Raw genomic sequence first — 17,229 nt, forward strand, 5'->3', positions numbered from 1 at the left:
TCCAATCAGTTTTTATCAGAAAATTCTAATTTAATGAAACCAAAATCATTTGTATAGAAGATCAGTTTTGACAAGTTTCCCACTTCGATTTTGAAACATTTTCAAAAAAATTGTTGGAACACCATGTTTAACACGTTTTGAAAGGGAACATCAATTATTTTTGTTTGAAACAACTTACATTGCCAAATAAAATCTTTTTAATACTATAAATTAATGTCAAAATTGAAACAACTTGAAATTGAAACAAAATGTTTTGATTGATGTGACGGAATTTTTTTTTTCAGATTTTCAGTTCACAAAAAAATTGAGGCCATGACTTTTCATCCTAACTGGGACTGGGAAATTTTTTGGAATTTCAAAGTTCTCGTTGGACGGGAAAACCATTTCCTACCCAGTCCTATGAAATTTCCAATATTGATTTTCACATTTAGTACATAGCTCCATGTTCTATATTAATTGGTTTTGGAGTGAGGTATAGTTGGTGATGAGAATTAATTCCATTCTATATTTTAGTATTTATTGGTATGCATTTAACCTGCTCATATATCAAATTCTAATCTTTCTCCTAGCAACCTACATTTAATTCTGCATTCTACCATTGTGTTGACCTTTGAAAATATAGCCCTTGTGACTACCAATAAAAAACTGCATATAACAAAAAAGTTTTATATTCTGACAAGATCTCAATTATTCTACTTTCCAAAGCTGAATAAGTTTAGAACCTTTTAGCTAACTTCCTATTATTAAGTATCAGAGGGGTAGCCGTGTTAGTCTGAATCTGTAAAAAGCAACGGAGGGTCCTGTGGCATTAAACCCTTAAACAAAGACTGTGAATGGCTATCCAACTACAGAAGCAGTTTCTCCTCCCTTGGTGTTCACACCTCAACTGCTAGCAGAGCACCTCACCCTCCCTGATTGAACTAACCTCGTTATCTCCATACTGATTTATACCTGCCTCTGGAAATTTCCATTACTTGCATCTGAAGAAGTGAGGTTCTTACCCACGAAAGCTTATGTTCCCAATACTTCTGTTAGTCTTAAAGGTGCCACAGGACTCTCTGTTGCTTTTTTCCTATTATTATATTCAAATAATGTCTAAGCTCTTTTTTTTAAATGACAGCAATGGCTATTTGGAATATCTGACTTTTTTCCTAATTATTAAAAACAAACAAACAAAAAAAATAGGAATATTCCCTTATCAAAGATATCTATTATCCTAATTATTCCTTTCTTAATCTTGAATGGTTTTCCTACACAACCCTTATCCATAGCCTATACATATTACACATCACTTACATATGGAACATTGTAGAACAAACTTCTGCTAATTAAGGCCCTATTTTGATGAAGCTCAGCCAGGCTGTGAATTTCCTTTTGACCATTTCTCTGGATGTCTCCCATGGAAAACCACAGAGTAGTGAATATGAAATTAAAATGAACAGGGAAGATCTTCAGATGGTGTAAAATGATCATAGCTCCATTAATGTGATGACAGTTTACACCAACTGGGTATATGCCCCAATATTTCTCTACCTCTTCAGTCATAACTCTAATACAACTGATCTTTTAGGTACCTCTACTCATTCACATTTGAGTGTATGGGCAGACATTATACCATCCTGTTTGTCAAATAGCAGAATCTTGCTGTAGGGTGTAGATGCAGAGAAAATGTTACTTTAAAGGAAGTTTTGCTTTAACATTACTGCTTAAACCACTTTCTTCCACTGAGTGTGCACATTTAAATCATGTATTGAGATGAAAAATCCATTTCAAAGGTTTTGGTACAAGTCTAATGGCTTATCTACACTGCCCCACTGTTGGGACTATGGGGTGTGAATAGCAGTGTGCATCAAAGTGCTGCGCTGTAATTCCCCAGTTGGATGCTGTGGGTGTGAACTGAAAGGTTCCTTGTTAGCGTTAGTATAGTCCTGTTTGAAGTGGACAGTGTAGTTTCAGTCCAGCAAAGCACTAAGCACATGTTTGTATTCAGTGAGACTTCAAACACGCTTAAATCTTGGCAGGATTTGCGCCTAAGGCTATGCTGGATTTGGGTCAAGCCGATTTCAAAATCAAGCCTTAAATGATCATTTGTTATGATTTTTCTTTCACCATGTAATTTCATCTCTACGTGCTCTTATGTATTTTTTACATACATGCAGTTTTTTAAAACAGTTTTGAAGATATTTATGCAGGTGAGACCTCTCTAATTTATAAACCATGTACTCTTTAATAGGCCACGTAAATGTCCCATTTAAATTATGATTTACTGTGGAATGCTGTAGTGTTCCATGTGTTAACATTTTATAAAATGTAGACATATCAAGGAATAAAGAAGAAGGGTTGGGATAAGGTATTGGGGTATCTACATATTGTGAACTGTTCTTAGAGTATTGGCTTTTTGCTTAACATTTAGTTGGATTTGATTTCTGTAAAGTTAATATGATCTTGTACCGGAAGTTAAAAAAAGAAGCCCAAGGTCCATGCACAACAGCAACCATGACTGTACCACACCTTTAAGTAAGAGAAACATTGGCCAGGCTTGCTGCTGGAAGGTAGTGCTTTATGTGGAGGGGAAGGGCAGAAAGTGATTCAAAGAGATGGAAAAAGCTTTGTGATCCGTTCCTCTCCCCTGGGGAATGTAAGAGGTGGAAGGCTTTAAAGGTGCAAGCCCTGGTGTTGGAAGCCCTTTCTTCATGCAGCAGGCAAGGCAGTACCCACCCTCCCTGTCCTAGAGGTGTGAATTTCAGGTTTTGTTAGGACCTGCTGTGGGCATTTCATCGCTCCTTTTTCAGGAGGGCTGGGAAGGAATTTTTCTCTTACCACCATATTGGCTTCGGTGGAGTGAGGGTTTTTCTTTTTTTTTTTTGCCTTCTCCACAGCCAGTGTTAGGGAAGACCTATTATGGTGAGCACAAAAGGTGGTGGGCTATATGTCACAACTTATTTTGTAAGTGTGGGGTGGATGTTCAGTGCAGGTACTCCATAGGGAAGGCATCCAGTGATCATATAAATGGCCTGGTAAAGGACTTAAAAGGAGGTGCTGGTTAAAGGAACAAAAGGGGGGCAGTTGGGGCTCCTATTGGTACAAAAGGAAGCCAACCCCCCTTTCTTACAGCCTACCTTAACACTCCTATGAGAGACGGTGGACGGTGAGATCCAAGCCATGGGTTGGCTGGGGGACCTGGATGGAAAATGAAGGGGGACTGGTGGAAGCCCCGAGGAGTTATTTAAAAAAAAAACATGGAGTAGCCTGTACTGTACGCTTCATCTGCCAGGCAGTCTCAGGCCTCTAATAGTCGTGGCCCGATTAAATTCATATCAAGTGTCTCCTGTCCTTCTTTTGGTATAGCCAGACAAAATATATGGTGATATATTGTAGTACAACTAGTCAAGACCACTATGGTCATTAAACACATCAAGGAAATGGCCAATTTTAAGGCTATGTCTACACAGCCACCAGTAGTAAGCCTCCCAGCCTAGGTGGACAGGTTTGGGTTAGTGGGGCTCACACTGGTGCTCTAAAAATAGCTTTGTAGACAGAGCTGTGAAGCTGCAGCTCAGGCTAGAACTTGGGCTTTTCTTCTGATGTGAGTTGGGAGACTCTCTGCTGTAGGCTGTGTAGACGTAGCCTAAAAGTTCTAAGATAACTTCTATCAGTGTATTATGAATGCCAGTTTGTGTTGTCTGTCACTAAGGTAAATTTGTAAGTATATATGTCTCCATTTACAATAGGCTTGATCATGAGACATGCTGAGCAGCTAGAACTGCTGTTGAAATTGTCACAATTTTACCTATCAATGTAGTCTATGATAAATCTCCCCTTCTTCCTCCCCAACTGACTTCCATAGGACCAGTATTTGACAGAATAAGTATTGTAGATACCCAGATGCCTCAGGATTGGGCCCTCTACTCGAGCTAATTTTTTGCGTTAGTGATGACTGTTTAGAAATGGAAATGAAAATCTAATGAGTCTCTTCTAGTCTGAGTTCTAGCCTGACTCGTCCATCAGTGATGCCATGAAATCTAGATAAGCTTTTATAAATATTTAATAGTAAAGGGCTAGGTAGAAGTAGTAGGTGATATTTTCAAAGCAGTCTAGTGGTTTTAGACGTAAGTTACTATTAGTGTGTCTAAATCTCGTAATATCCTTTAACAATCCCGGCCAGTATTCACCTAGAAATTCAATACCCAAGAAAGCATTTAAAAAGACGGCCTGATCTGCCAGTGTACTATATAAAGCAAAACCAGATAGTGACTCATTTCTGAGTGACTGAAATCCTTTGGCAGAAATTTGAAATTCCAAATTACAGCACCTTGACACAAACCATGCATGCAGGGGTATTTTTCAAGAACTATCACGACATTCAAACATGCAGTTACAAAGCACAGCACATGACAAACCACTGAACACTACAATGTTTAGAGTTCTGAGGAGTATTTTACCTACTTGTCAATAGAGCCCACCATGTAGTAAACCATTGGAAACCAACAGATTGCATCCAGAAAATGCATATCTGGCCTAAGCAGCAGATGGGTTACAATGAAACACAACATCACAACAGTTGCATCTCTTCTGAAGAAACTGAATAAACTATGTTAGTTTGTTTGGAAGAGAGAGGAGGGGAAAACTAGGAAATGTTAAATAAACATTTTAATAACATAGGAAACTATATTTCTGAGCATCAACATTCAATGCTGTTTGCTTTGATCATGATGAAGAATGATCAAGTTTAAATGTGATTTACATAAAAGTTGTTAGTCTTCTAAATCAGAAACTTTATGGCACAATCATACAGCAAATGCTTTATTTAAAGAAAAATTATTGAAGACTAAAGAGGCCTTATTAAATTATATTCCAATTCATGACCGTAAACATATTTTTAATGAAAATGCTGATTGGGACCAGATCCTCACCTGGTTTCAACCATTATAGTTCCATTAAAATCAATTTTACCCCAGCTATGGATCTTGCCTTATCATTTCTCCCTAAAAGTTATGCATTTCTCCCAACTGTCTGCATTTTTCTTTCCCTTCCACCCCTTCTAAAATAATAGTTAGCTACTTTTAATACTGTAATTGTTGCTTGACATACTATGGTGAAAATAAAGGTCAAAAGCTCATTTTAATCTCAAATTTCCTTATAAGAAAGGAAAGGTAAAATATTTTTCTACTGTACTCTTTCTGTATTGTACTATAAGTCTTACACCTTTTTCTTCTTCTTAGATACTGAAAGTTCAGTGATAGACAAAATTTTCATCAGCATGAAATGAGGACATATCTAAACATGCACACTACTACAAATTGCCTCTGTTAACAAACTTCAAAAAAAAAATGTAAGAGAAACTAGTAAACCATAGCAAGGGATACATGCTAATTTACAGTGGGTGAAATCCTAACTCATTTGAAGTCAATGGCAAAACTCCCATTGACTTCAGTGGGGCCAGGATTTCACCCTATTGCTGTAAGATGTGAAAAGTGTGGGAGACTGATTGCAGTGTCCTTATGTTTACAGTAATTCAGCTGAGTGCTTTCCACAGAAACTGCTCCAGCTGGCTAGTCACATCTCGGTAAAAGCTTAAGCAGAGACCATAGCTTTCATTTAATGGTGAGATGGCATAATTTTATGTAAACAAAAATGGCATTTTTCAATCTTCAGCAAAAATAAACTAAAAATAGTAAAAGTAACATATCAGAGAGCGTAAAAAGAAATGAAAGCATGGGCCTGAAACCAGAGTTCAGAAAAACACTAGAGGGCACTGTACACTTCCATGTGTTGTTCTTAAAGACCAGTGTTATTTGAAATTTGCTAACCATAATTTTAAAAGGATAATTTTTATAGATCTCTTCTGGTGTGTGTGTGTGTGTTTATGCTGTTCATTACTGGAATAATTAGAACTATGATATACTAACACCATTATGTACTGTCCTACAAGAAATCTGTATTGGGGGAAATGGAACCCACTCTGACTGATTTCAGATTCTGTAATGTGAAACTATTTATACTAGAGATGGGACAATGGCACATACACCCAGAGGAGAGTAGGGTCTGGAATCTGATCCAGGATTCAATTTATGCAGCTGGCCTCTTTTTATCATGGTGCAGCCTAAAGGTTCCAAGTTTTTTGGTTCCAAGTTTTGTTTACCTTATTGAAACACTGTAACATGGTCCAAAGAGGCTGCATCATGCTCACCATGTTAGGGAATTATTCTCTTCTATAGTACTAATGGGAATGAAGTGGAAAATTTGCCCTGTTTCTGTAGCTGAATGAAATACTTGGAACAGATCGTATATGCTCAGTTGGGAGGGATGAAGCATCCATGAAGCTCCTAACTGAAAATGGAAATTATATGGCTCTCTAAAGTACACAACTATTAATTTTTCAACTTCCCCCGCCCCAAATAAGCTGTGCTTGAACAGAAAGTACTCATTAAAGAAAAGGCAAATAGAAATCCCCACCCATTAAAGGTCAGGAATTTTAAAGAAAACTAAGTGAGCTAGATGAAATAAAATGCAGTTAAAGGCTTAAAATCCTAAAATTGTGCTGAATTTTAAAAAGTATGTATGTTGAGAATTATGAACAGATATAGCAGTCCAGTCTCCCCTCACAACTGCTAGCTGATTTCCAATTTTATACTAGATGTGGGAAAACTGGCTCAGCCCAAATATTAACCAACCTGGACTGGACCCAAACTGTTCACGGGGTTTGAAATGAGTTTAGTTAAACTTTATCTCACTCTACTGTTCCTGCTGTTCCTTCCTGAGGCTTCCCTTGCATTAGTGCCCCCAAATGCATGTACATATGGGAGGCCCCGTGAAGGTTTTCAGTATGCTGTGAGCTCTGTCTAGATACTATCATGGAACCCCCAGCATGAGCCATATGGGCTGAAAAAGCCCAGAACCATGGCCTGCTACTTCTGGGGGAAGAGAAAATGCTTCTTGTGGGAGAGAAGAGCTTTTTTTAGCCAACTTAGGAAGACTCTTTCTTGTAAGGAAGGAAGAGAACTCCCAGCTACACCTCCTAGACACATGTAGCTGGATGACAGACATGGAGATTCTCTAGTTAAACATCTTGCCTTGGGAGGGAGCCAGAGCCCATCCTAATAGATTTCCGTGAGTGGCAATGGTGGCTACCAAGGCTCTCTTGGAAAGTGTTCCTGCCAGAAGAGAAGACACCTTCTCCCCAACAGAAGCTTGGGGCAGAGACAGAATGATGGGGGATCATAGAATGGGGAAACTTCCAAAAGATCAAAAATAAATATTTGGTATTTCACGTGCTTATTGGAACTGAGTTTCTGGATGTTTTGGAGATTTACCACCTGTATACCTCTTTATATTTTGTACAATACACTTTATGACTCTGGAATGAAGCCATAGAAGAGAAGTTTGGTTCTTAGTGCATACAATCTTTTTTATGATCCCTTGTTTCCCATTTTCCTGAAACCTAAATACCATATGTTACATGTTCCATCGGCCCTTTTGGACCACACTATCTTGATCTGACCTTTTCAGACTGGAAAATCCTTCCAGACATCAGATGATTTCTATCAGCCATTGCAGAAGTAGAAGATGAATCATTACTGTGAGAGACAGCAGAAAGGAATGTCAACAGCTGTGGCACAAAAGCAGTGAGTGCACTACTTTGTGATAAGGTAAAGAGATTGTGAAATATCAGTCAGAGCATTGACAGTCATTACACTGTGAGAGATCAGATTGCTTAAGACTGGAAAAAAGTTACTAAATTTTGACCTTTATTTCTACCCTAGTATACCAAGCAACAATTACAATGTTAAAAATAGCCAGGTATTATTTAAGAAAGAAAAGCAGAGTGCACAGAGGGTTAAATTATGTTATGAAACTAAAAAAATATGCACTTCATTATCTGACCTCTGCCTCCCTCCCTCCCCCAGAAACTGAAGCACATAAACAATGCAAATAAACCCTTTTTAATGTGACAAGTCAGTGTACCTGCATGACACACTCCATTTTCAGACATCACTATAAAGCAGGGGTCGGCAACGTTTGGCACGCGGCTCGCCAGGGTAGGCACCCTGGCGGGCCGGGCCAGTTTATTTACCTGCTGACGCGGCAGGTTCAGCTGATCGTGGCCCCCACTGGCCACGGGTCGCTGTCCCGGGCCAATGGGGGCGGCGGGAAGCGGCGCGGGCGAGGGATGTGCTGGCTGTGGCTTCCTGCCGCCCCCATTGGCCCTGGACGACGAACCGCGGCCAGTGGAGGCTTCGATCGGCTGAACCTGCCACGTCAGCAGGTAAATAAACTGGCCCGGCCTGCCAGGGTGCTTACCCTGGCGAGCCGCGTGCCAAACGTTGCCGACCCCGGCTATAAAGGGACAGATTTTGCCTTGCCCTGGCATGGGAGTGCATAGACTGAGGTGGAGGACAGTGCAAGGAACATTCTGTCCTTCTTGTATAAGAGCCAAGAACAAATGTAATCTCTTCATGGGGGGAACACAAGAAGGAACTGTTTCATGGGGAGGCTATGGCACAGTTGTTCACTATGGTACAATTCCTCCTACAGCTGTTCCTGAGGTGATGAGGATCTACGTCACCCTTAAATCAGGACTGCGACTTAATGGCACAACCGAGCCATAAGTGCATTAATGAATGTTTGTTGTTCTGTGGTTTATATGGCAATCAGTGGACAGAGATATTTCCCAAAGGGCATTTATAGTCTATAGTATTGATCATCTCTGAACTAAGGAGTAATAAAAAATATGCTTAGATAGTATAGGCTCTGTCTTCTGCATTTAATTGATAGACCAGTCAAATAGTACTATAATTACTATTTACTGTGCAAACCATACGCAAACTTGTTCAGAGGCCTGAGTGGGCTTAGATTTGAGTCAGTGTCTTGAAAGGACAAACTGGCTTCTAATGTACAGGTCAGCAGTGTGAATAAAATAGTGCTCCCCTAGGTGCTCTGTAGGCTGGGAAAAGATGGATGCAGACAGGAAACTGAGAAATTCAATCTACATCTGAAATGCAGAAAAGTTAAGATTACTTTCACATGTTAGGTGAAAAATTTAAATTGCAATTTATCTCCTAAAATTTTAGAATTTTAAATGATTTTACAACCTATTTTATAATTAATAGTACTCCGATTTCTCAGCTTTTCCTTATAAACCTGGTGTTACCATACTGAGAACTGTATTGTGCTAGGTCCTGATCCAATTCCCGCTGTAGTCAGTGGAAAGACTCCCATTGACTTCACTGAGAGTTATATTAGGTCCTTACTGCACAACACACATGTGATATCATCCTTGTGTCCACTCTTGCTTTAAAGATGTATGTGCCACAATGTTTTTGATTTAAATTGGTCACATGATATGTGACCATCACCCACAGACAATGCACATATTCAGATTTAAACACTTATTTGTATAGTAAATTTTTTTCTTAAAAATACACTTACGGGTTATCCAGAAGTAATACTATAGGGTTGAGTTCTTTCTTTGGTCTGTAATAAGCTCTGAGTGGAACAATAAAGTTGTATAAGCCATTTCCAGCTGTCTCTGCTGCAACTATAATCAATTTATTTTTGAATCCATAGGCTTTGGCATCTTCATAGTAGTTATGTTGGCACCCCTAAAACCAGTATAGAAAACAAAAACTCAGTGGCTTTGGATAGGAGTCGATATTCAGGGATAACAACATTAGAGGTGATTTTTCACTTCCCAAGCTAAAATGTGTCAGCTGAAATGATAAAGAACTCAGTCTCGTCTGAGCTTTACAAACATCTGTTAGCAACACTGTGTGTCAGCATTGGTTGTAGCTGAACGGGTGCTGAATGCTGCTTATCTGCAAGTGCAGACAAGGACAAAATTGTGTTTGGCCACAACAAACAAACGAGCCTTGTTTAACACATGGGTCTATCCATTAATATAAACTTTTTACCTTGTCCAGTCTTAAACAACAAAATGGCACTTTTTCATGCAGCAGATGGCAAAATGTGGGAGAACTTCCAATATAAGGAGAGTAAGGAGGATACCCTTTGGCATACCTAGAAGAGTAGAGAAACAGTTCTGAATACTGTCAACAATTTAACAACTGTAGACCAAACAGGTCTAAATTTTTATTACTACTATTTGTGGAATAGCAAACAGGGGCAAGTATTAACGTATATAATCATACATAATTAAATATGAAATAAAACAAAATAAATACAACTAGTGTTTCCCATATAAACAATCAAAACAAAACAACCCCAATTTCTAATAAAGATCAAAGGACAATAGCTTGTGGCTTACAGGCATATATATAAAATTCAGTAAAATTAATAAGTGGTGACATTGTAAGGGGATGATATGGGTTGTTTGTTTGTTCATTAGGCTGATAAGTTCCTCATCTAAACAACTTTAAGTGTCAGTCCGCTTCCTGCTGTCTTATGGCATCAGCATGGATTTTCAGCGTAGAAAGTAGATGGATATTCAAGATATTTCTGGCTGCTATATAACACTTAAAAGTTAAGCTGATCCTAATGCGGATCAGCTGAAAAATCTAATACAATTTGTACAATTTGTAATAGTAACCTAGATTGCAGCAGAAAGGATTAATTCCAAGAATTTAACCCTTTTCTGATTCCTTCTAGAAATTTATATGCATGAGAATATCAACAGCTATATTGGCGGGAAAATAGATGGGCTATAAATCCTTATACTTTAGGGTGTAAACAAACTGACAAGTTTAGGAAGAAATTTCTCTTATTGGCAGTTCATTCCATGATTCTCCACTACAGATTTTCTTTCTTTTTTCTTTGAGGGAGCTGGTAGCAATTTGAGGTCTGTGGAAGGTCATGGGAGTTGTCATGCTCCAATCTTCCACCCTGCAGCTTGTAGACAACAGCTGGTACAGACCCAAAAACCCAAATTGAGGCACAAGCCCCACCCCTATGTTCTGATTGGGAGAGCTCCAAGGCTCCTGATTGGGCTGCTGCCCCTATTTAAGTTAGAGGAGGAAACTGGGGCCTGGTCTACACTGGGGGAGGGATGAATCTAAGTTACGCAACTTCAGCTACGTGAATAATATGAATAATGTAGCTGAAGTTGACGTACTTAGATCTACTTACCGCGGTGTCTTCACTGCGGTAGGTCGACTGCTGACGCTCCCCCATCGACTCCGCCTATGCTTCTCACTCCGATGGAGTACCGGAGTCGCTCGGTGGTCAATTTATTGCGTCTTCACTAGATGCGATAAATTGACCCCTGCTGGATTGATTGCTCCGGAGGTAAGTGTAGACATGCCGAAATTGTCCATACAACCAGACTTCATACTGTCATGGACTCCTTGTTTTGTGATTACGTGTTCCTGCCTTCTGATTCTGACCTTCCAGTTTCCTGACTATTGGTAACAAACTCTTGATCCCTGTCCTCTGTTTAGTCTCTTGATTCTGATTTCCTGGCTTTCCAGCTTGGCCTGATTCTTGGTAATTGGCTCCTAGATCCTCAGCCCAGGCCTGATGCTAACCCCTAGGCCAGTTGACCCTCACCCTGTCCCTGACACAGAGACAGACAACAAACTGGACTAGAAAGACCACTGATTTAATCCAGTATGGCAAAATTTTTATTCCTGTAAGTAATCCTATTGAGTCAAATTACTCACATGCATGAGTATTTGCAGGATTGAGCCCTCAGTTTATTTCACTAAAGCATTTTTAATTTCAGTAACAAACTAATAAACACTTGAATAAAATGTTGTGGGTTTTTTTTTTGTTTGTTTGTTTTTTGGCTTTACCATTGCTGCTTTTTTGTTGCCAATATTCATGCATTCACACTTTTACCACACAATCTATACTATGCTGGAGAGTCCTGTGCAGTGCCCCACAACTCCCCCCTTTAAAGTTTGGAATCTGATCTGTCTCAGATGTCAGTGGACCTTCCTCTATTAAAAAGTCATTTCATTCTTCAGACCGAAATATTCCGTTTTGTTTCCTAGTCAGTTGAGTCATGCCTGAAGTACTCCAAAAACTATGTGCTATAGGGAGACGTTGCCAGGTATGTGAATTTGTGTGTGTTTATGAAATAGCTTTAAAATTCCAAACACAACAAGGTTTTTGTTATTGAGTGTCACAGATATCCAGCATGAGTTGGAATGTTTTTCTCATTTCAAAATAGCCTTAAGAAGCTTTGACCAATTCATGATTGCACTTCTGAAGAGGAAATCACTTCGTCCTGGGGCCTCGTGTCTTATCACTACAGATGATGTGATATGACCACACAGAAGTTGGGTGCACTTTTGTTTCCTATTAAATGGAACATCGCTAATCAGAAAAAGAGCTGCAATCCTGTCCCCATTGGCTTCAATGGGAGCAGAACCACTCTCTACATTTACCCAGTATTAGCATTTATGAATAGTAATGTCTTGTTTATATTAACTGTACATACTCTAAACCTGTAGAAATGTCATCATCTGATGGAGTAGTTTCGTCCTCTGACTGGTCACTTAGAAGATCACACGCTTGAAGTGATGAGGAGTCTGCCACCTCCAAAACAGGTGCTATGCTAGATCTCCTGCCATTTTTACTTCCCTCTGAAGGAAGGGTTAGGGTAGGTCCACTGGAAGATCTACATCCTGTATCTTGTAAATCTATAGCCACGGTCCCTGAAACAGCATCAGAAGCAGCTCTCAATGTACAAGTCAATTAAGCATTTAAAAAGGGGTAAATTATGCTTATTATGGATGATCTAAAACACAGCCAAATATTCAAATAATATCTGTTTTGGCTATGTATAAAAACTACATTAAAATATAATGTTTAAGCTACATCCAGTATAGCCTTACAGTACTGAACAATATACAAGGCAGTTTCTCATTAATATGGTAATACATTATTTTTTCCAAATTCATATCAGTCTATGGCATTTAAAAACATATTCCATGCAATCAGGCTGTGAAAATATGCACAAATAAATTGCAGATTATATTGAATTTATGAATGCTGTTATATATCCATAATAAGGAATTTGACTTAATAAATCTGTATATTATAACCAGAGAAACTTAAGATTTCCAATTGTATAAATGAGATCAGAATTTGACACCTTGACTCTTAATGCCTTTGTTCTTCCTGGTTCTATTACATCATGTTTCTGGAAACAAAATAGAGTCTGATGAGTTGTTTGATGGACTAAAAAAATGTCTGGTGACCTGGACATTGGGATTTTACCTCCTAATTTATGCCACTAAGAGATACTGCTTCCTTGTACAAGAAATGGGAATAATTCTGATCCGAGTGATTAGCGTTTAATATTAGGCCAATTTGTAATGAATTAGCTTGTGATATTCATATGAATGTACAAACTATGGGAATTCATCTTTTGCATATGGGAATTCATTGCATGAGATATTTTAGACTGTTGGTACATTTTAGCTAAATTACCATCAAATGTATCAATTAAACTTGTGTCTTGAATTATGAATTATACTTTTAGACAGCAAGAGACTGCAGCCTTTTGTGACTAAACACTTTCAGTATTTGCTACAGGCCTGAGTTCTGGACTCTGCCAACCTACACTCAGTGGAGGAGAAGGGAAACAATGATACAGGTGGTCTTATGACACTTCTATGCTCCCATCCTAATCCTGGCACTCGCTAGGATAATAGCCCTATCTTAGGCACTAGCTTTTGACCATGTCTGTGGCCCTAAAGGGTCACCGCCAGGCACATCCCTTTTTCTGCTTGGACATGCCCTTTCAGCTTGCTGAGTGACATGGGAGCTGGTGTGGTTGCTTGATAACCTGGATGTTCTTCCATGCTCGGGGACCTCTTCACTGGCTTGTTAAATTGATATTACAGCTGCTTTGCACCACTTGGGATCTGGTCTGAACTTTGTGGGGTTTTTAAATAACCTTATGAGTTTCCTTGGCAAGTGACTTGTTAGACAGTATTCTCATTTGCATAGAGTTTATATGTGATGTTGTATTTCTGTATATAGCAAGAGTATGCCATTTATTTTGATCTTGTTGGAACCCTCTTTTTTTTAATTGAATATGTACATTTAAACCTAATGAAGGAAAATGTTTTCCATTGCATAGGGCATTTTCTTTTAAAATAGCTTTGCAGTTTTAGTGTAGTACATTTTTGAGCTTTCTTTTCTATAGTTTCAGAATATTTTATGAGATTTACCTGTACTTACCCATACTGGCAATTACACTGTGCAAAGGCAACCTAGAAGGTCCATGGTAGTATGATTTGGATTCATTATTTTTTCTATGCTGTTCTTGCTTTTTAAAAGCTGAATTTTCTTCTTTGGTAATGTTGATATAAAAACATACATCTGTAGAGCTCATAATATATCGAGGGCCTGGATTCAGCAAAATGTTTTTGTTATCTTCCCTCCTAACACCAATCAAACAGACTCCAAACCTTAATTAAAGAAGGAAAATACAAGGTTTATTGAATGTAACTCAATAAAACAGAAATTACAGACTACAATAATGGATCCTTAATTTAGTGTTACTTACATGCTGCAGAGTCAAAACGTGCACATTCTTGGAAAACAAATATTTGAAAATACAGTATTTAACAAATTATTCCCAAAACAGGCCATCTGTGATCAAGCACAGTTCCTTGGGAGTTATGAATCCCAAACCACTTCAAAAACTTTTTATTCTATAGCAGTATTCTTCCAATGTTGGGCCAGTTAATTTCTGATATCAGACATATAGTCCCTTCTGAGAATACAATAGATGTATGGTACTCTGTTAATTCATCATACTAAGCTGTTCCATTATTCAACTGTCAATGGAATTGTTTTCAGATTCCCCACCCTCCCCTAATTTAGTCTTAGGGTTTTTGATCAGTAGTAGAAAATAAGGAATTAAAAAGACAGCCACTGTTCTAATTTTATAATGTTAAAAATGAACTCTTATATATAAATATGATTGCAGGATACATTAAATGTGTACATTCATGTTACAATATTTTAAAACCCTAATAATCTATTTATACACACTTTATCAATTGATTCATTTTATTAGAAACAACCTTTTTTACCAGAATGAAGGTAATATACATGAAACTGACATTTGTGCATGCATACTCAGCATAAGCTTGTACAAATGAATGTGTTCAAAATATCTCAGGACACATTTGAGGTTAAGGTGATCTGAAAATATAGTCTAGATTGTCAATAAATGAGGTAATCAGATGAATCAGACCCTAGTTTTTGAGGATGGGACTGTGGAAAGTTTGACGATTAAAATATGTTGGGGAGGGAGGGAAATGATTCTTGGATAAAGAAATGGAAAGGTTGAATGTTGATATCTGTATGCAGGAGACATAATGGAATTTGAACGATGGGAGCATAACTCTGACTCATAGATCTTTTGATTGTTGCACAGCTGTGATGCATCTGACAAGCACATTGATGTTCCTCTGATTTTGTCCCTGAAAGTACAATCTGCCATACTGCCTTGGCAGGCTTGCTCTCCATACTTGATAGCAACCATTTTCAGTTTAAGGTAGAATGTGCAGTAATTATTAGTGCATGTGCTCCAACTGATGCAAGGCCTGATGCTGAAAAAGAGGCTTTTTATGCAACATTGAATGACATTGTATGTAGTACATCACTCCTCCTGCATATTGTCATAGCAGGAGATATGAACATGAGAATTGGCCATGATAGAACTGAATCTGAACTGGTACTGGGACTATACAGTTTATCAGAAGAGAGATCGGATGATGGTGTGTGTCTACTTAAATTTGCTTCCACGCATGGACTATTTTCAATGGCTACCTGGTTTCAGCACAAGAATTGCCATAAGTATACATTTTGGTAACCATGGGGAAACAATGCAATCTTGGGATTTCAAACCAGAATGAGATCCTTGACTAAACTCATTCAGGATGTATAAGAATTTACGAGTGCTGCTCTTGCTCCAGAATCTGATCATCAAACCCTAATAGCAACAATGATGATATATTAATAAAGTTTGAGAGATGGGTATCTACTATATCAGGGGTTCTCTAACTGGGGGTTGTGTCCAATCAAGGTTATTATGTGGGAGATTTTGAGCTGTCAGCCTCGACCCCAAACCTCACTTCACCTCCAGCATTTATAATACAGATGCTCCCCAGATCATGCAAATCCAATTTACAGAAATCTGCACTTACAGAAAAAGTTCCATAAGTTCTGTAAGCTTTTTTTCGTGTGTGTGTGTGTGTGTGTGTGTGTGTAATTGTCAGGTATACGTTCCCAACTTATGCAAAATTTGACTTATGCAAGGCATTCCGGAATGGAACGCTTGTGTAAGTTGGGGAGTGTCTGTAGTGTTAAATATTTTTAAAATGTTTTAATTTATAAGGGTTGGAGGTTCCCCACTTAGAGGCTTGCTGTGTGAAAGGGGTCACCAATACAGAAGTTTGAGAACTACTGTACTATATCAAAAATGTTCAGCTTCATAATAAAGTGATCACTAAGATCATAAGAGTTATGCGGTATCCATTTCCAACAAATATTCTATAGTGGATGACTAGTTGTCTGCCATAGAGAAAGAGTGGACTTCATTTTGGGATTCTATCTCACAGACTGCTGGAGAACAACTCGGACCAAGGAGAATGACAAACATTAGATTACAGATGATACCATCAAATTATGGAAGAGGAAAAAGTGATATGGTGCAGAATGGCTGCACTGCAAGGTCAGAGTTGAGTCAGTAAAAGGAGGAAATGGGCAAAAGAGAAAAGTCTTGAACGAGCAAGAGGGCCCGTCAGAATGCTCACAATCAATGCTGGAATAGTACAGTGCAATGTATTGCTGAAGCCTCTGGAAGACATGACCAGAAATGTGTATCTGAGACTCTGAAAGTCCTAATTGGATGTCCATATTTGCCTCTTCCACCAGTTAAGGACAAAATTGGGAAATACTGCCAGCATATTGATTCACAACTTAAGCATTGGAATGCACATTTTTGTGACTTAATGAACAGATCAGCACCAGCATGTAAACTACAACTTAATCCAAAAACAAATCCATCAGAAAAAAGGCCGGTGAAACAGTTATGAAATGATAAAACACCTTATGTTGACTATTTCATCAGGACATCTTATGAGTGAAGCCTATATTTAGTTCACTGGCTTCAAAGAGTTGTCTTAAAAGTTTGGGAAATCAGACACATTTTAGAAGAAAGCAAAAGGGGCTACATTATGTCTTTTAAAAAAGAAGTGATCATCTTGACCAAATTATAGGGTAATAACACTGCTGTCAATCCCAAGG

General features: G+C 38.4%; 1 protein-coding gene across 1 annotated transcript in view; it reads right to left on the minus strand.

Annotated features, from left to right (window-relative positions):
• The window catches only part of KCNT2 (potassium sodium-activated channel subfamily T member 2), a 296,278-nt gene that overhangs the window by 75,161 nt on the left and 203,888 nt on the right, over positions 1 to 17,229 (minus strand). The window contains exons 18-22 of the mRNA XM_054037517.1: positions 14,149 to 14,378; positions 12,398 to 12,614; positions 9,912 to 10,017; positions 9,430 to 9,602; positions 4,447 to 4,518 (exon numbers count right to left, since the gene is read on the minus strand). Coding sequence (XP_053893492.1) covers positions 4,447 to 4,518; positions 9,430 to 9,602; positions 9,912 to 10,017; positions 12,398 to 12,614; positions 14,149 to 14,378 — 798 coding nt within the window. The remainder of the gene's footprint in view (positions 1 to 4,446; positions 4,519 to 9,429; positions 9,603 to 9,911; positions 10,018 to 12,397; positions 12,615 to 14,148; positions 14,379 to 17,229) is intronic.

The sequence above is a fragment of the Malaclemys terrapin genome, chromosome 8, assembly GCF_027887155.1.
Source record: "Malaclemys terrapin pileata isolate rMalTer1 chromosome 8, rMalTer1.hap1, whole genome shotgun sequence".
NCBI classification, from domain to species: domain Eukaryota; kingdom Metazoa; phylum Chordata; order Testudines; family Emydidae; genus Malaclemys; species Malaclemys terrapin.